This window comes from Oryzias latipes, chromosome 24 (genome assembly GCF_002234675.1).
Source record: "Oryzias latipes chromosome 24, ASM223467v1".
Taxonomy (NCBI): domain Eukaryota; kingdom Metazoa; phylum Chordata; class Actinopteri; order Beloniformes; family Adrianichthyidae; genus Oryzias; species Oryzias latipes.
This window is the reverse complement of record NC_019882.2, coordinates 6,776,360-6,796,698: the sequence shown is the minus strand read 5'-3', so window position 1 is coordinate 6,796,698 and position 20,339 is coordinate 6,776,360. Positions and strand designations below refer to the sequence as shown.

General features: G+C 38.5%; 1 protein-coding gene across 3 annotated transcripts; it reads left to right on the top strand.

The window, feature by feature from the left end:
• Positions 1-3,612: 3,612 nt before the first annotated feature.
• sim1 (single-minded family bHLH transcription factor 1) lies at positions 3,613-13,901 on the top strand. 3 transcript variants are annotated; one of them, XM_023953209.1, is made up of 12 exons: positions 3,613-4,131; positions 4,861-5,298; positions 6,345-6,427; positions 6,514-6,603; positions 6,690-6,798; positions 7,114-7,199; positions 7,489-7,688; positions 7,887-7,993; positions 8,126-8,273; positions 10,901-11,057; positions 11,239-11,536; positions 11,894-13,901. In XM_023953209.1, the coding sequence occupies exons 2-12, from the start codon at positions 5,124-5,126 to the stop codon at positions 12,628-12,630; spliced, it is 2,190 nt and encodes a 729-aa protein (XP_023808977.1). In that variant the 5' UTR covers positions 3,613-4,131; positions 4,861-5,123; the 3' UTR covers positions 12,631-13,901. The 3 variants fall into 3 exon arrangements, with proteins under 3 accessions (XP_023808977.1, XP_023808976.1, XP_023808975.1); XM_023953208.1 differs by having other exon boundaries at positions 3,614-4,131; positions 11,152-11,536; XM_023953207.1 differs by having other exon boundaries at positions 3,614-4,131; positions 11,149-11,536.
• The last annotated feature ends 6,438 nt before the right edge of the window (positions 13,902-20,339 follow it).

Here is a 20,339-nt window from a genome sequence, read left to right as displayed (position 1 = left end):
ACCATGACTCTACTGCCATGAAGCACACCACAACAAAATAAAAATAGCAGAAATGACTGTGAAAGTATAGTAAAAGTAGCCAAAAAATAGATAAAAGGACAGGTTGTGTTTTACCATCATGTTTTAATGTAGATACCTAATTTATGCAGGTTTGACCAATGTACTCGGATAATTGGCACCAGGACATCAAGTCAGTGTGTGTCCTTGTGGTTTGGGCCAGGGACCAATGCTGCTGACACAGTCAGAATCTCAGCTTTAAGAATAAGCAGTTATTTTCGTGTGTTTTTCTTGACTTATAGTGGATCTTTTTTTTAAAGTTTCCTTGGTAATTTCATCCATGAATTCTCTATGCCCACTTTATCCTGTTTGGAGAAGATGGAGGCAATCCTAGACACGGAAGACCAGGATGTGGGTTCCATCCAGCTCAGGTCAACACAGAAAAGATCAACATCTAGACCCAAAGTCACACCTGAGGTCTGGCTAACCTGTTTTCACAAAGTCAAAGTTGAGGTGAGAATGTGGGGAAAACATGTGAACAAGGATTTGAAAAAGGAACCAATTTCCCAACTTTGTAGTTGTTATGCTTTCATATAGCTTTAGAGATCTGTATTTAGCTCTAAAGACGTTAGCTGAAAAGTAAAAGCTTATTACAAAAATAAGATTTTCAAGTTCTACCAAATCAAAAATTGGTTCAATTAGCCAGTAGAGACATTTCATATCAACTTGTTGGAAATTTAAGCCATGAATTATATAAAATGAGTCAGCTTGGTTAGATTCTAAGTTTAACTGTTAGACCAAAAGTACAGGAGGGTTAATTTGTCTATAGACCAAAGTCTGCCATACAATGAATTCAAAAGATTTATTTTTAAATAAATAATGAATGCTTAACTGTTTATTATTTGGATAATGGATGCCAGCATTGCTTGTGGTGTTTCTCTTCCTCTTCTGTTCTCTGTTTTCTTCTATTTTTTCAAAGGTTAAATCAGAGACAGAGACTAAGATTGTTCTGAGTTACAACAGTTTTGCCTTTAAGCCCATTTTTTTAAATTGTTTTTTATGGCAGATACCTCATATGTCACATGTATTGTTTTAAAGATATCTATTGTTTTCAGACATGTTTTAAATCTTCAATTGTTTTTTTAAGTCGGATGTTAATATTGTGGAAAACTGTGCAGAATTTTAAAACACAGAATTAGTTAATAACTCATACGTTACTTTTTTGTGTTTGTGGCATCATTGCAGAAAAACAAACAACATTTTTACATGGACGCTAAGTACTTCTTAAATTGTTTTGAAAAATACGACTGCATATTGTAAAGCTCTTGAGAGCAGTCTACTGTTCTGACCTTTCCTTTATTCCAAAACAATGAAATAAATGACCTTGAACTTGAGGTGTATGTGTAAAAATGGTGAGTTAGACTTAAAAACATTAAGGGTTTTATTGAAAATGTTTTTTTAAAGGGTGGATAACCAATGATAACCGTGTAAAATATTTCTTGCACTTCATTTTTATTATTTGGATTGTGTAAATATTAAGAAATTCAACAGATAAGAGTATATCCAACTTATGCTGAATAAATATCAGTTCAAATGACAATGCGTTGTGAAAATGTACATTCTTATATCTTCAATGATAAAACCTGATACTTGAAAAGAAGTAAAAAGCAGAAAATTTGCCCTGTTACAATGTTTTATTTCTCAAGAAAAGATAGCCTCTTTGTCCCCATATTGAAATCAATATGATCTGATTAAAGGAAGTGAGGCTCCAGGTTCCTCCTTTGATGTGGCTGACGTACTTCCTTTCTCCACTCTCACATCTTTTCCTTGAATCCTTTACTTAACCTTCCCTAACCTGCTTCTTCCATTTGCTTTTTTATGCTGGAGAGAATTTCACACACGGCCTCCCAGGGAGAAGAATGATTGGTAAAAACACAATAAAAATGGAAAGATGAGGAGGACTTGGGTGGCGGTGAAGGAAGGGTTGACATTAAGGCAAAGCGAGCTCTCCTGTTGTGAGGGCCTGTGGAGGGGCTTTAACAGGATGTCCAAGCAGAGAGAATTTTGCACTAACTGCTTCAAGCTCATGGAGAACTTCTGCATTTGTGGCAGTGGAGATGCAAACAAAAATCTTTAAAATGTAACATGATCAAAATGTTTAAAAAATACTTTAAAAATCATAAATAAATTATTTATTAAGCAAAAAGTGTAAAATTGGATGCTACTGAGGTAAATGTAAAGTTTTGTGTTAAACTAATTACAAACGTTACACATAACTGGAGAGACATGTTTGTTTGAGAAAACAAATGGCAGCAGAAGTACTGACTTTCTGACACGTCAAGTTGTTGTTTTTACATATATAAAGTATTGCAATATCAGGGGCTTTTATTTTAGGCCACACAGCATCCATTCAGGTATAGAGATTCAACCTGTGGGAACACGCCCCTCCCATCCCCGCACAAAAGAAAAGGAGAATGAGATGTATCTGTTCCCAGGCAGCTGGATATCTCCAATTAAGGTAGGATGCAGCATCAATTTTAGGGCTAATTATTTGCGTAATGAGCTCACCGTCATGCGTCCGCGCCCCCAGCACCGAGCCCGCTGCTCTAACCACCCCCCGCCGACACATCCACACGCTTCCCCCCCGTCCGCCCCCCTTCATCTGAGCACCCGGTAGCTAATTAAAAAACTACATGCGCCGCGGCACTTTCATGTGAGTCACAACATGGAAATTAATCCTTGTATAAATGCGTCCCTGTGAAGACACCGGACGGCGCATGAGCGCTATACAGCCAAAGGCTTCGACTATGCTTAAATTTATATATTCATGGGTAAATAAATTTTACATTTGATGCAATTTTCATGCAGGATGTGGCAAATTTCATTTACATCCAAGTCTAAAATAATGTGCAAATTCAACTTGGGCATTTTCATCTTAAATTTGATCAAACAAATAATAATAATACAAATAAAGTTGATGGATGTACGTCTGAAACGGTTCTGACAAAAAGACATGTTTTAGAAACTATGGAAAGCTATAGTTTATAACATATTTAATAAAGTTTATTATCCAGTTCATTAATTTAGAGTAACCTGATGACTTGAGACTTCTGATTTGGTTCATTCGGCGACTTTGTGTCTATTTAAAACAAAAAATTAAAACTATTTTAATGAAAAAAGCGCTTTTTACATCAAATAGTTAAGTTTTAATTTTGCTTTCTTTATTATTAATATTTATTATTTAAAAATATTTTCCTCACTTTCTGTTTAAAGTTTGATTTACTATTTTATAAGTTTTACTATCCACCCCACCCACAATCCAAAAAGGAAACATTTCATTGTATTTATTATTTTTTTAATCCTTTAGGGGGAATTTAAAGTCATACACTGGAAAAAAAATAAAATAAAATTCCTCATTCACATTTTTTTTATATGAAGAAGATATATTTTTTTCAAATCATGAAAGGCGTCATAGCATAATATGTAATACATCAAATTTAGATATTTCCTGATTAAATGTTGAGCAAAAGAACAAGCTGCACTCCATGGGTTATTTCTTTGTTTTTTTTTTTTTTTTTTTCTGTGTAGGAATTTCCAGTGGAGATGTTTCAGGCTCTTATTTAGCCTCTCCCCTGCCGAATATGCCCAAGCTATACGAGCTATTTCATACGGATTTATTTATCTATTTCAGCTTGATCCATCATCTCCGCGTTAATGACAAAAACACAACAAGATCAAATTTAAGCTCACTTCGTCCACGGTAAAGTGCCGCGCTCGCTGCGCCATTGCCCTTGCGCTTCCAAACAGACGCCCACTGCGTGCGTCCAATCATGTTGGTGCTTTGAGCGTTGTGACCCAATCACTGTGGAGAAGCTGCACTCGATGGGCGGGTTTTGAGCTGCACAGAGAGGGACGTTGGGATAGCTGAGGAGAGGCGGTTTGTTAGGCACGATTGCCACTCGTTGCGCGTCCTTATAATTTGGAGAGGTGTATGCCGCGCACGGCCCGTTCGCCTTTCCAGGTGAAGATCCAGGAGGAGCTGAGAGAAATTTAACTTGGGCGATCGCTGAACCCGGTTCAGGACAGGTGACATTCCCAGTAGGCTGCGTTTAAGGCCATAGGATCGATTCAGATGTAAGGAAATGCGTGTGCGCTCGGGTAGAAATATACGACAGACATACCTGTCGGGAATTAAAAAAAATCAGCATTTGCTATGTATGGGATTTTAGTTTATAAATATATATCATGTATTTTTTATATTTAGGAAAATTATCTACCAGGGATGTGGGAGCCGATGTTTCTCCAAATGACGATGCGGGTTTGAGGAATGGTGTCGGGTCAAATGTCATTTCCTCGACACCGCTGCAGAGAGATCAGCAATATGAAATGATCGACAAATACAGCTTCATCCAATTGAAGGATGACTTTGTTTTCTGATAAATATGAATGATTCTGAGGAAGAATGACTAAGGATGGATGAGTCGATGTGCGCCTTTGATTTTCCTTCTTGGATTGTTCAGATGTGAGGGACAAAAATAGACATTTTCCACGCAAAACACAACAGACAGTAAATGGTAGATTTTTAAATACATGAGATTTTAGAGGTAGAAGCACCGCTGTTAACGTAGAGCTTTAATTTGCTTTCCTGATTGTTGTCATTTTGTTTTTTATATGGTTTTTTGTTTTGTTTTTTTCAGCGTTTTCAATGCTCAAACCAAAATAGGTATCGCAGACATGTTATCATTTGACTTTTTGGAGTCTTGATTGTAACATCTTTAAGAAAACAAGTAGCTGTCACACATCTGTAAATATTTATTTATGCATTTTCTTTATAATAAGAATCTATCTTTTCTGGGTTTGCAGGTCATGGATAAAGGCCAACTTCTGTGCCGAGGAGGTTCATCGCCTACCTGCTGAAGTGTGATTGGCTCGACAGTTCCAGGAATATCACACCATTTTTCTTCTTCTTCTTTTTTTTGGATTCATCATTTGCATCCAAACCCAGCTCTCATAGTTAATTAAAATGCCAAAGAAGACGAGGCAAAGCCACGTGGAGACGGTCACGCCGCTGCTTTAAAAAGGAGCATCATTTCCCGCGAGCGAGGACATCTGATAAAGACGCCAGAATGAAGGAGAAATCCAAAACGGCCGCAAGGACTAGACGGGAAAAGGAGAACAGTGAATTCTATGAACTGGCCAAAATGCTGCCTTTGCCTTCGGCCATTACTTCTCAGCTTGATAAAGCCTCAATTATAAGACTGACAACAAGTTACCTGAAGATGAGAATTGTTTTCCCTCAGGGTGAGCGACCCCCGAAGACTGCAGATGGCTTTTGAACCATTTCTTTGAATGGACAAAAAAAAAAACACACAACCTATATCTATCTAAATGATGCAAATTATAGAAACGCAAAACACGCTTAAGATCATGCTCTGATTAAAACCCCCCCCCTTTTTTTTTTTTTACAGACAATCGAAATTATTTCCTATTTTTTTAAAACAAGATATACTGAAAATACATATCGCATACAAGAATAAAGTATCATTTTTTCCTCCTCGATCTACAGGGAGTCTTTAAAAAATGGATTAGGGGTTTTTTTTCTTATTCTTATTCGTTGGGCCCAAATTAGGTGATCTGCCATCATTTTTTTCTCCAGGTCTCTGCAGGCTTTTTCTAATGCGTGACTGAGAACACCAATCATTAATTAGAAGAAAGGCCTACAAGGCGTCTCGCCATCAAAGCTGTGGCTATTCAATTGTACACTGTCTTTCGTTCTTTCGTCAGATAAGGCAGTCAATGTGTGTGTGTGTGTATATATATATATATATATATATATATATATATATATATATATATATATATATATATATATATATATATATATATATATATATATATATATATATATAAAAAGTTTTTGCGGTTTTTTGTAAAAAATGAGAGGGGGAAAAATGGATGCGCGTTTGGGCAGTTTTTGTAGGAAGATGGAATTTTAACTCAGCATTTTTTCCGTGGTGGTGATGAAACTACATCATGTCCGGGCGACAGCAGAAACCCATTTTCGTTTGTAGCGGGGGTGACGGGCGTCTAATTTAGTCCTAATAGCAGAGCTCCATGAGATGTGGGATGAAAGTGACTGAATTTTAATAAATTGCGCAGCCGTTACGCAGGCCTGGGATTTCACTGCGTAAAAAGTTTTTCCAAACCAATAATAATAATAATAATAATAATAATAATAAAAATAATAACAACAACAACAATAATAATAATAATAATAATAATAATAATAATAATAATAATAATAATAATAATAATAATAATAATAACATTTCTGTATCTGGGTGCAGGTCTTGGAGAGGCTTGGGGCCATTCGAGTCGAACGAGAACTTTGGACAATATTGGACGGGAGCTGGGTTCTCATTTACTGCAGGTAAATCTTGAATGTCGATGACGAGACTCAAAAATCTTCATGTCTTGCAAATAGCGAATAGAAAACGTATTCTACTTTGTCTGCAGACACTGGACGGATTCATCTTCGTCGTGGCTCCGGATGGGAAGATAATGTACATTTCAGAGACAGCCTCGGTGCATTTAGGCCTGTCTCAGGTCCCAAAGATGATTTTTTACTCCCTCCTGCAGAATTCTTGAAGTGTCATTAGATCCATCATTTTTACCTGAGTTATTCTCAACAGGTAGAGTTGACCGGGAACAGTATTTATGAATACATCCATCCTGCAGACCACGATGAGATGACAGCTGTGCTGACGCCGCACCAGCCTTTCCACTCGCACTTTGTACAAGGTACAGCACCAAGCCACTTGAAGGCTTATGTCCCCTATTTGCAGTTTAATTACCGCGCGATATCAGCAGCAGGAGCCATAAGAGAAACGAATGCGTTCTAACAGCTGGAGAACATTTGATTTTTTTACTATCTGGAGCAGGAAAATGCCTCACAAATTACTCCCTTTCAAAATAAAACATCGCATAAACGACAATTATTTTAACAACAATAGTAATAATGACACCTGATTATTGCACATATTTTCAAGACTAAACAAATGATACTTTTCTCTGTCTGCACCACACAAAGTGTTTATAATCCTCGTCTGCTTTCAGAATATGAAGTGGAGCGTTCTTTTTTCTTGAGAATGAAATGTGTTTTGGCCAAAAGAAACGCAGGACTCACCAGTGGGGGATACAAGGTAAAGCTTTCTTAGCTTTCTTTCGTTTTGATTAATCAAAAACTAAATATTTAGCTTAAAAACTTGATTTATTTAGACTTCTGGAACTAGTCCAGTTGGGGGCTAAAAGGACACAATTACAGGATATTTTCCAAAACAAACCATGAACTGATTTTTTTGAAATAAATATTATGCTGAAGCATAAATAAAATACATGTTAGTTGTTTTTTTTTAATATCTTTTGTATTTTTATTTTTTGCAAAGCAAATCAGAATGTACATCTCAATACCTGTCCATTGTGCATCTGCAGGTCATTCACTGCAGTGGCTACCTAAAGATCCGACAGTACAGTCTTGACATGTCGCCTTTTGAGGGCTGCTACCAGAATGTGGGACTGGTGGCTGTGGGTCACTCTTTACCGCCTAGCGCTGTGACTGAAATCAAACTGCATAGTAACATGTTTATGTTCAGAGCCAGCTTGGACATGAAGCTTATCTTCCTGGACTCCAGGTAAGGGAATGCTTTCATTTGGTGCATTTATGTTTGTTTGTTTATTTATTTTAAAAATGCATTGCTGTTTGTGTGGTATTAAATATCCACATTTTTCCTGAGAGACGTTGGAAAAAACGTTATCTAGGGAAATAAAATAGCAATTTAATGTTTCCCAGCGTCTGTCTGCATACTTATACCTCCTTAACTTCTCCCCAGGGTAGCAGAGCTGACAGGTTATGAGCCCCAGGACTTGATAGAGAAAACCTTGTACCATCATGTCCACAGCTGCGACATCTTCCACCTCCGCTGTGCTCACCACCTCTGTAAGTTACAAACTTGCTTGTTTTTAAGTAGGACTTTCCTTCATGAAGCAACCAGTTTGACAGTCACAAACATTTCCCAAAAACATTAAGACAACAAATGTCAAATATTTGTGTTTCTGTTCACTCCCTCAGTGCTTGTAAAAGGCCAAGTCACCACTAAGTATTACCGTTTCCTGGCAAAGCAGGGCGGCTGGGTTTGGGTGCAGAGTTACGCCACTATAGTCCACAACAGCCGCTCTTCAAGACCTCACTGTATCGTTAGTGTCAACTACGTCCTAACGTGAGTATTCTTTTGAAATCAGACAAAAGCTTTTTCTGTTTTGCTCATGTTCCTTTCTTTGAAAAGTTTGCATTACAGATCTGACCAGTTATAATCAAAGTTGCATGACAATTTTAACAAAAAGTGGGGCCAAAAAAGTCTGCATGGATTACCAAACGAAACTAGTAAAATACTTTGTTGTCATTGATGATTAAAGTGTTGTACATTTGTGGCGGATCTTTGCTTTTTTAGAAAAATCCTTCTCATTTTTTCCTTTGCCTCTACACAAATCAACAAAATGCTGCAACCGCAGGGTTCAGGCAGTTGTGTGTTATGAGAACACAAAGCACACTGAAGCCCTTTGAGACAGCAAGACAAACATCAGGGTTCAGCCTCATCAAAAAACCTCTACTGTCACCATCGATCTGCAGTCTAAGGAAAGCAAAATCGATCAAACGGTGAACTAAGAATCAATAGCTATCTCATAGCTGTAGCACACGTTGGATTTTTCTCGTTAGGTTTGGTTGATCCACTTGTGTGCGAGTTTGTGCGCGTGAGTTTTGTGAGTCTGTGTGTGCATGCACACATATGGCTGCACTCTGGGTATTGATTTCCTCAATGCAGTAAGGAGAAAACAAAGTAACTGCATTAAAATGACAGTGAATTTCCAAGCACATAATTATGTCTAACACAGAGGTATCCGAGAGCTGACACGCAGCAAAAGTGCAAGAAAACAACTGCATTGAAAAAATAAGCCGCCATTCAATTCCCCTGCCATGGCAGCATTTTAACTCAAGAAGAATCAATTAATAAATAAATCATGTCTTCTGGTTGGTGGGTGGCGTATTTCAGACCTGAGGTGCTCTGACATTGACCCTGAAGTGGAATTCAGCTAACACAGCTGAGTTTGCACATAGACCAGTGTTATTGGCTCAGACATAAGTCATCCAGGGCTCAGATAGGATGCAGAAGCAGTCAATGCAACTGTACCTGCAAGAACAAATAGCCCTGACGCTGTTCCTGGCTGTCCAAACACCTCCTTTCTTCCTCTGTGTTGTACATAAAGAATGGGTCATATTTAGAGTCATATTAAAGAGGAGGGCTGTAACAGGGTCAAGGATGGGCCACAAGGTTTAAAATGCCAACCAGCTGCTATTACACACTGTTGATGTGATAAGTTAAGAATAGGCTCATGTTTGCTGAACACTTGACACAGGAGCCTTTTCACTCTCTCGACAGCAATGCTTGGCTCGAGTTCAGCTGCAGGACAGTGAGTTAAATGGTCTACAAGCAGAATGCATGTTTCAGTCAAAATAAGGCAGAAGTTTTCACAGTTTTTTACTGAGATGCTTAAAAAGGAGGTTTAAAGTAAAAAGGGGCCATGCATGTGTGAGGGTGCATGTTGACTCGATTTGCTTCGAGCTGCATTCTGGTAATGGTTGCACAGCCAAAAGGAATAATTAACTTTCTTCAAGTTGTCTGTTATTTTTCTCAGAAGCTAAGACCTAATGCCTTTATTTTGATAGGAATGTCGTTTTCACTGCTCATTGTCTGCTTCATGGAGAACGATTTAGGTCACTAAAACAGGAGGAATCCATAATAAAAATAGTGGAAGACTACATTTTTTTGGTGTGTTTTTACAAATGTTGGAAACTATTAAGTCTGAATTCTGATGTTTAAGTCAAAAATAAAATATATATACTGAAAAACCCAACCTTTTATTATTATTTTTAATATTTAAAGGACATGTAAATTCCTTAAAATAAAGCTGGAGTTTTGACAAAAGTCAGAATTTCAGAATAATTTAATGCAGAACTCTGAAAAAGAGGAAACGTATAATTTGCTTCAATTTTTTTATATTTAACTTTTTTAAAGTCCTTTAAGACTTATAGCAACTATTGGCTGTTTTTTACATGTTGATATTTCTTTAATCATATGCATAAAAAAATAAATGTTTAGGAAATTTCATGCACACAATATATGGAGCAATATTTAAATGTAACATTTGTTTTTCTTTTCAAACTTTTCGTATAAATACTCGAGCTAGTAAAAAATGAAAAAAAATTCTGGTTAACCTAAGGAAAACTTTGAACCCCTCTGACGCCTGTAGATGCAGATCTGCATCAAACCACTTTGGCCCCAAAATTACCCTAATTTAGCATGTACTTGAAAACAAAAAGTGATTTTTTTTTTACTTAGCTAGAAATAAATTTAGGCGTCAAGTCCTCCTTTGCCTTATTTTGACCTTTATGAATCTAATTTACCTGTTGAAGGAGCCCATGACTTGTTCATGATGAATTAGTATTTAAGGGGTTAAAACATTAACAGAACATTAAAATGGACATTATTTTTCCTTTTCTGATAATTATTCTAAAAAAGCAAATAAATAAATTGCTGAATTTGTATTGAAAGCTAATGACCTTAATTAGGTAAAGTCTATTGAGACTAAAAAATGTTGCTGAAACTGTTGACTAAATGTTCTCTTTCTAGATTTCTTATCTTTTATGAATCTATCATAACAATTTAATTCCAAACAAAACTGTAAATTTGTTGAGAGAAGAAAACACCTTGGAAATGCTTCTTGCTATTTCTGATATATTTATATATGTATATATATATATATATACATATCGCATATGTGTTAACAGGGACACCGAGTATAAGGGAATGCAGCTGTCGTTGGACCAAATGAGCCCCACCAAGCCAGCCTTCCCCTATTCTGACAGTCACAGCGAGGACAGGAAAAGCACCAAGTCACGTCTGACACAGTCAAAGGCCAAAGCTAGAGTGTCGCCTTACCCGCAGGTGAAAGACTTTTCATAGAGACATGACATGAAAACAAGACATTTTTGCCTGCAGATGCAATTGTCAATCAGAAATGTGGTTATTCTTCCAGCAGTTTTCGGCTTTTAATCCAGAGCGTTCAGAATCTGATCAAGACAGCCAATGGGGAGGGAGTCCTCTTACAGACTCTACCTCTCCCCAGCTGTTGGATCCCAGTGAGGCTCCAGAGGCATCCTGTGCCTACAGGCTGTATCCAGACTCAGGCTCCCTGTGCTACGGGCTTGGTTTATTGGAAGAGGACATTGCCCATGCCCAAAGTCATCCTCACACCACCACCTGTGACCGTGTTCGATGCCAGAGTGGCCGCTACTTCCTGGGAACCCCTCAGTCAGGAAGAGAGATGTGGTGGGACACAACGCGCTCGGTGCTGTCGCTTCCGAAATTCTCAGTGGAGAACAGTGACGGCTATGAAATCACACCCTACCATGGCGCCATTCACGGTGAGGTGTTAGGGTTGAGACCACAACCATCTGTCTCTCAAAATAGCTCTGGCCAAGCTTCTTCTGGTAGCTGTTTCCTAAATGTTATTATGGGACATGCCAAGTTGTTTACTTCGTCTCATGCCGGTGTGCCAATTGCTACCATCTGTTCAAAAATTGCCTGCAACTCAAAGCCAAGTTATTTTACATTCACATCTTCAAACAGTAAAACAACCCAGACGAAGCTTCTGCCAAGACATTAGACCGTGATTCCTATATGCTCAGAGAGCAGAATTTTTTGCAAAAACCACATGTCCACCTTTTACCAAACTGAATTCCTTAAATTAAATGTTATGTACCCATTCTTTTATCTTGCAGGTCGAGGCCACTGGGATGAAGATAGTGTAGTGAGCTCACCTGAAGGTGGAGGTTCCACCAGCGATTCAGGTGATCGTTACCCTGGAGATCAATTCCAAGCAAGCCCTCGAGAGCCCAGCAAGATGGAGACCCTGATCCGCGCCACACAGCAAATGATCAAAGAAGAGGAGAGCCGTCTGCATCATCACAAGGCGCTTCTGGATGTCTCAGGCCTCACCAAAACTCATAGCACATGCTTCACCCCCACATTGTCCCATCACTCTCAACTTACAATGCCTAGCGTGGTGTGCCGTGGCCCCGGTGCCCCCAGTATTGACATTCCTTCTGAACGCCTCCATCATCCGGATAGCATTAAAGTGCTGGGTCCTCACGACAATGACGAAAACACAACCAGCCCCGCGTCTTTGTCTCGTCTCAGCAGCCCCAGCTCTGATGGAATTTCCAGATCTGGCCACCCCTTCACTAAAGACTACATGCAGACTGATCTTTCCCCCCACCCTCAACAAGCCCAGGGGAGCCCCCTGCTCTATGCATCCCAGGACCGCCAGCCGCTGGACAGGGCTTACGCTTTGGCTGGGTATTCCCTGGAGCATCTGTATGACCAGGACAACCTGCGGAGTTACTCTGGCCTGGCGTGTGGAGGCGTGCAGTATGACGTCACGTCTCACATGAGAATGCAGGCCGAGCAGATACAGGGACACAAGGCCACCTCAGTTATCATCACCAATGGCAGCTGACAATTTCTGTTGCCAATAGGTCCCCTTGTCTAAATGAGGATGTTGCTGATGTATGCATGAGCATTTCTGACCAGGTTCTGGACGCAAAAAGTGAGACTGTGACAAAAGGATACAAGGCACCTGCTCTGGACTGATGTACCCTCTGTGGTTCATTCAGCACAACCTGTACATGTCAGGCCTTTGTTCCATCTTCTTTTCTTTATCATCAAATGGTGTTTTCCAAGACTGAGAGGAACTAAGGCTTAAAATGCCAACTGGCCCTGGGAGGAAGTTAGATTCATTACACAGGAAACTGTATGCAGTTTAAATGGTGATGAACTGGAGAACCCTCCCACCAAAAGCTGGTTAAACATCAAGCAAATGTTTCTGTCCTGCTCCTGTCACGCACCATTGGCCATGTGAGTTAATCTGTCCTGGATGTGATTTCCAAATGCAGTGGGAAAAAGTGTTTCTCCGTTGTGCTTTTGCCAAAAAACTCCACTGCACAAAGCATAATTTTTTGACACAACTTGTGGCATCAGAGACACAGACAGACGAGCATTTCACTGTTGTAAGATGTCAATGTTTCCTAGTATTTATTTGTCAGTGGGCTGTTTATGGTTTATGTGTCTTTTTTTCTGTCAGAGTAGAATCCTTTACTGGTGGCATAACCTTGATTGTTGGTGTTTGGATCACACCATTTTTCTAAACCTAAAAAAGAGTAAGGAGGAGAAGTGAAAGATGAAAAAAAAAGGCTTTTGATATGTAAAAATGTCAATTTTGTGGTCATCCTAACTCACTTAGATGAAGAAAAACCCTGTTTTTACATATCATAGTATTTTTTTCTCTATTATTTTGCTTGCCCAATTTAATCGTAACTTTTTAGCACATGGTAGACAATGCTATAAAAATCCTTAAATTCTCCTCCCACTTTGGAATCATCCTAAAGTTTAGCAGCCTAAAAGGTTTTGGAATGAATCTGTTAGGAAATGATTGACAAATATCTAGCAAGTGTTTGGTTTTCCTGTTTAATTTATGATGTAAATATCATAAAGCATTTTGGAAAGGAAGTGGTAAGATTATTTATTAATTGGTAAAAAAAAAAAAAAAAAAAGTAAGAACTAAATTTGAATACAGTTGCAAATTTTTGTCCATGTATATTTTTGTCTTTCATCAAAGCTGCTTTAAGTGAACACACATACAGTTTTCCGGCTGCCTCAAAAAAACGATATTTAGATATACTGTACATACAAATGTAGATGTATACATAACCCATAAATGCATTGACTGTACACTTTTTTGTGTTTTGTTTTTTAATTTCTCTGCTAAATGTTTTCTAATATACAAAAAGAAACAATGGAAAAAGTTGATGGTCTGGAATAATAAGCTTTTATCTTGTAATGTTGTAAAAAAGGTAAAACTGACAATATGGGGAGGTAAATTTTGGGTGAAAAATAGTTAAATATTACTTGTCAGTGCAAAATAACAAAAACTTCTCTTTTTGGAATACAATACTAGATTTGTGCTAAACTGTTTCACTCGGAAATCTGTTGCATCAGGCATGAATGAATAGAAACATTCACTAGGCTGAGACGGGGTAGGAAAATACTGCACCAAAGTTGTTCAAACATCCAGAACAAATCATTACAACCCCAAAAACACCGCAATGAGTTTTCAAACTCCTTGAAGCAGCACGTTCCTTCAGTTTGTGGCAGTTGAACTTGCACATTTAGCCCCTCTGACCTTTGCTCAGAGGCAGTTTCCTTGTGGTGTGTTTTAATGTATTCAAGTTATTCACATGTTGCCGGAGAGTTTGCCTGCCTGTCTGAGTTGAGACGAACCTGGACACAGTTTTGGCCTGGATGCAGAACTCCCATCAGTCATCGCTGACATGACTGTGATGGTTTGCCAGACATCCCTGCCGCTGTCGCTCTGAGAGGTGAAAGTACCATCACGCTCAGGTGCTGACATCACTGAGAGTTTTGACCAGCGTGTGTGCATAAAGTGTGGAAATGTTTTCATTGGTGAGATACTTTTATAATCATAGAGCTTTTTATTTTTTTTCCTCCAAACAGAGGCTTTTTGCCTGATGTGCCCTGAAGGCTTTCACATGTAGAGTCGGTTACAAATTAGGCCAAACACTGGGCTTTTTGCCCAGACTTTGCACTGCAGCACGCTACTCGCCAACTACCTCATCCCTTCTCGCCCAAGATCCTCTCTGCCTCTGTCCAAAGAAAGAAACAGTTGATTATAGTGTCTAATAGTTAAGAGGAAAGCTGCTGGGATGTGCGCCAGAAGAAAAGATTTATAGTTTTTTATATAGGGTTTAGGAAAATCATACCATGAAGGCAGCAAAAAAGAAGACAAAAGCATTTACCATTGAATCAGCGTCACAAAAAACTTTTGAAATAACAATAAAATAAACTGTTAAATATACATATTTTAAGGGTTTAAAAAAATTGCTAATTATGTGTATTAGGTTTGGACACTAAAAAAATAAGCAACAACAGTTAATCTGTCTTGAAATAGAAGAATATGTTTTAAATTAACTTAACTTTTTAATATGAAAACCTTTCTGTCTTGTAACAGATTGATCCGCTAATTATTAATAAGTAATTTATTTATGCACCTGGACTTTGGGTTAGTTTGCCGGAGTGTGACTAATCTCTGCAAATCCTGAACAGACAAAAAAAAGGCAAAAAGAAGAAAAACAAAACAAACAGTAATGTTTGTAATCAATCCAGGATTTTGGTTGTTAGGGGTTCATTCATATATTAGGAGGAAATAATATTCAAAACTGATATAATTTTATACTGAGACTAGAACAGTTGAGTGAGATGATGTGGAAAGCAAATAGGCGCAAACTTCTGTGAAAGAAGAATGGATTCACCAATAACCTCAGACTATGGGGACACAGGTGGCACTGCTCTGAATAGCCACTGAATGTCTATTTGATTGATTTCAGGTCCTGTATCAGGGCATGATCGCATATTCATACAACAATTAAAGTGTTATTCCGCTAGAGCCTCCATAATTCAAGCTGGCGCTTAGTGAAGAGTCCTGCGTATGAAGCAGCTTCAGAGCAGCACAAAGGAAAACGGTTCAACATGTTTCTCTTGGTGTGTGCTTTATGGCCTCCTTTAGTGTGAACTGACATCTTAATTGTTTAATTCCTCTCTCTGTATATCAGCCTGGAAATTGCTGCTTTTACATATCAGGAACACAGTTGCAGGTTATTAACCCACCTAAACATTACAATGTGGAACCAAACAAAAGAGATGGGAATCAGTAGCAAATGAATCAGCCACGGGCACAACACCGCAAGACCTGGGAAAATCATTCATCCAGGACTTTTAGTAACACCTTTACAGCAGCCTTAACTGCACCAGGGGACATTTAGATGTTCTGATTGGCTGAACCTGGATATTGAGGTCAACGGATCTGCAAAGGTCATTCTGCTAAGTGTGAAAGAAATTAGCTTCTCCTTAGTGGTATAATCTTAATGAGGAATGCTGGTTAGAAATGGGCTGGAAATTTGTGTAAGAATGAATGTACTAACATGCTTTACTGTGTAATTGCTGACCATGTTGTTTGGCCTCAAATGCTAGTGTTGCACTAACGACAGCTAAACTGTAGAAATCTAGAGGATCAATAAAACTCTGGGTATAATTTTTAAGCATGTGCAACTAACTGCAAAAATATTTTTTTTAGAGCATAAATTATTTTAAAAAAATTGCTTACAAGACATGGGTTAAAAAAAAACAAGGCTACTAATTTAGAATAAACTTGAAATTTATAACCATTTATTCCAGACTTATTCATCAGAAACAACAACTATAAGGTTTTTAAAAGGAATATTTGTTTTATGTTTCAGATTCTTGTTGTTTCTCATTTTAGGCCAAAAGTAAATGCTTCACTTCCAAAATATTTTGACAGCCTTATCTCCTTAAATGCTGGAGCTGGGGTAAAATATTTAACAAGATGAAAGCTCCCACTGGCAAATCAACTAATATATTATTAAAATAAATAAGGACAATATATTGTTTTTATGCAAATCTCCTCAAGTTGAGGACAGGGATGAAGAAAAACCCCATGGAGATCCAGACTAAACCTAATGTTTTTTTATTATAGATACAAAACTAAAATTTGCAGTACTTGTACTCACTTTCATATCCCATTCATCCATCTTTTAAATATACGTATTCTTGTTAAAAGTCTTGGGAAAACTCAAGCCTTCCCAGCTACTGTTGGGCCACAGGGCCACACAGACAACCATTTGGAGACACCAATCCAACTATAAAGGATGTTCTTGGACTCCAGGAGGAAGCCATTGTGCATGGAGAAAATCCAGCTTGCACGAGGTGAAAACACAGAAAAGATCCAACCAGGGTTGGAATCCTTCTTACTGTAAGGCAAGAGTGCTGACCACTACACCATCTCATGGAGAATCAATTCCTAATATGTGCAACAATAATTGCTTTGCAGAGTAAATGTTGATCAGACAACAAAATTTTGTGATGTTTTACCAAGACACTTGACCTGTCTTGAAAGTCATTGATACTATAAATGTAATAATTATTTTTGCTTTTACATTAATAGTAATTTGCACAAACAGGTTATTATCAACATTATTTTACCCAAACTATAAATCAATGCAATCATATAGATAATTCTTCAATGCTACACAATGACAATCAAATGCAAATTAGGGACAGTTTATTTGTAAATCAAATTAGTAATAAATTAATCATAAAAAGGCCTGAAAACTTTAGGAAAAGCAGAACAAAACCAGCTTTATTTAAAACTTACTAATCCGTCAGCAATAAGGCTATTAGAACAAACACAAGTACAATATCCTGAGCTCCGTTCACACTGAGGTACACACACATGTGCAAACACACACACACCTCTGAGGCTCAGACAGTGTGAATCTAATGCCCTCCAATCCTGTGAATCCCTTTGTTCCCGATTTTATGCTTGATTTGAACACAGCTTGAGTTTGGCTGCGATTAGCGCTCTTGTCACTGCTTTCACTTCTGCCAAATCCACAGAGCCACACAGGATCCATGCCTTCTCTCTGCACCTCTCTGCTCCATTTTGCCATGCCTCATTCCAGCATCTGAACAAAATGCTCAACACATGCCAAAAATTCATGTTTGTTTGGATCCCAGTCCATCTCATTACAAACACATCATCAGTTTGCCAAGTTTAGATCTTTGTTGGTGTTGATACTCTGGGTTTGCTGCATTATTTACACTGTTTATATCTTTCTGAAATGATTTCCTGTATCAGTGTAAGGAGTGTCCCCTAACGCATTACCAATTATAAGACATAAACAACACAAATCACTTACAAATCTTAAGTTTGAATCAACATGCCTCACGAGAGGCCTTTTAGCCAGTCTGTTTTGAAGCCTTCTCTTCTTGGAGGATCACATCAGCCGAGCTGCTCTACTCCTGCGATCCCTTTAGCACTCGCGCTGAGCAGATATGGTGACAGCTGTGCGATGGGGGCAAGGGGGGAGAGCACAGGAGACAGACAAGGAGAAATAAGGGGAGAGGAAATAGGGAGGAGAGTCTCCAGAGAGAAGGTGCTGGTGCTCCACAGCTCCAAGCCACCACCTGCATGCCAATGAGGAGATTCCCCTGCAGTGGCAGCAGTGGTGGAGCAAAGCAGCAGGAGGGGCCGGAGCTGAAACTGTACCACTGCAGTCCTTGATTCACACAAAGAATGAAATTCAAGTCCTTTTTGCAAAGATACTTCCATTATCTTTACAAAAAAACAGCTATATAAAATCGAATTCTTGTTGTTTTAATTAAAAGAATAATTAAATTACTTTTGCAGTGTTTTAATAAAATATTTTAAACTTTATGTGCTAAGTTTCCTGGGATTATTATCAAGCTAAAGTGCCATAGCAATGAAGAAACTTCAATGGTTCCTATTTAAAGAGTTTAGTTCAGATTATTTAAAAAAAGATACAATAAAATGTCACATTCAAGAAAAGAAAAATATTCCTCTCAAAAAGCAGAAAAGCTCAATAATCCTTCTTCTGAAAGCATTAAGAGCTTTAGCTGTTTGTAACAACTACCCCCTTCCAGCATCCAAAAGAGAATTAATAACTAATTATGTCAGGTCACTCGTGCAGATGGTCCGTTCAGATGGGCCCACAGTCTGAACCTCACCTCCAACAAGCCCCTCTGACCCTGCCGACGTCACCCCTGGCAACACAGAGACTGAGGCCTGTGCGGATGTGGAGATGGAGCCGAGGGACGCACGAGCTTTTGGGATGCACATAAAGAGGCAGCAAGGGGAGTACGAGCTGGGCGTGTCTGATCAGTGTCGGATGGCTGCTTTTAAAGCTCTATGAATACAAGGCTCCCCGCCGGGCCATGATCTCCACGGTCATGATTCTGTTATTACACGCCATGTTCCTGTGATGGGCAGATGGCGAAGGAGCTGCTGCACATACATTCACACGCATTCAGCGCACGCCGAGCCTGTTGCATCAATGGACACAACCTGATACTCCCCTTTCTTGTCTCATTAGGAGGCTATAGAAACATAAGAAGATAATAGGGGAGGAATTAGGTGCCTGTGTGGATGTCAGAGGGGATGTGGAGGAAGATTGGGCCTCTGGTTGACAAACGCATGGTGTGCTGCCTTGGCTTTGTGTGGTGATTAGTGCTTTTGACAGGAATGACAGGTAAAAAAACAAGCCCTCTGGGACAGAGCAGCTTTTAAACGGACACTTAAACAGCCAGGAAACTGACAGCAGCTCGAATCAGGCGTCAAAGCTGAAATCCGGGATCTGTGTGTCACAAAAAAGGATTTAACTTATGGATTCAGATCATTTATGCAAAGAGTTAAAAAAAAATAACTTTGCTCAGTGAGATGTTAAATAGGAAAAATAAAGAATAGAAAGCACAAAAACAAGAGTTTTTGTTAATTTTCCGAAATTATAATTCATATCAGCACATTCTCAGCTCACAGCTTAGATTTTGTTTCTCATTATGTCCTCTAAAAGCTCTTTTGCGATTTGTCACATAAAAGCCTTCTAAACTCTTGAGCAAACAGGAACTTTACTAAAGCCCCCCAATCTGCAGGAACTGATCTCTGCCTTATATTTGAGCAAGAGACACGAGACAAAGTAGCTAAGAAGAAGTCAAACAAAGCCACCTTAAACAGGATTTAAAGTGTTTAACCACATCTCACTTATTCTGCCACTTTCTGTTCTGCCCCAAAGTGTGAAAAATGATGGATACAAAAGCAGGATGAAGATCTAACAAACATGGAAGTTAATGAGCGTCTGGGAGTCTGATATTAATATCAATGTTGCTTCAGCTTTTAAATGCTTGGCGATTCAAAAAAAAAAATAGATGAATGGTGATGATGGGATCAGTGGTCATAACTGACTCGGCTCTATTAAACAAGCTGGCAAATGTTGATAAACACATATAATTGCTTGTGAATGGGTTTGTCATTATCATTACATCATTACTTGCTGCCATTGTGGTGCCAAGTGTGTAACAAGATTAGTCTGCTAGTCGTGTTTTTCCACTCAGCTAAACAGACAATGCACGTCCTGACCAGCTGGATGTTTTTGTCCTTGTCTTTTATGGAGCAGTACATTTATCATTATAGATACAAAAAAAAAAAAAATACTGCTCCGATACTTTTTAAAGATCATGTATCCTTAAAGATAACAAAAACTATTCCTTTATCCTTTCAGT

Excerpts from the sequence above, each read along its gene's own strand:
- sim1 (XM_023953207.1), top strand. The coding sequence starts at position 5,124 with ATGAAGGAGAAATCCAAAACGGCCGCAAGGACTAGACGGGAAAAGGAG. Across the intron at positions 6,604-6,689 it reads TGCATTTAGGCCTGTCTCAG|GTAGAGTTGACCGGGAACAG; the intron begins GTCCCAAAGATG and ends TATTCTCAACAG. Across the intron at positions 11,537-11,893 it reads CTACCATGGCGCCATTCACG|GTCGAGGCCACTGGGATGAA; the intron begins GTGAGGTGTTAG and ends TTTATCTTGCAG.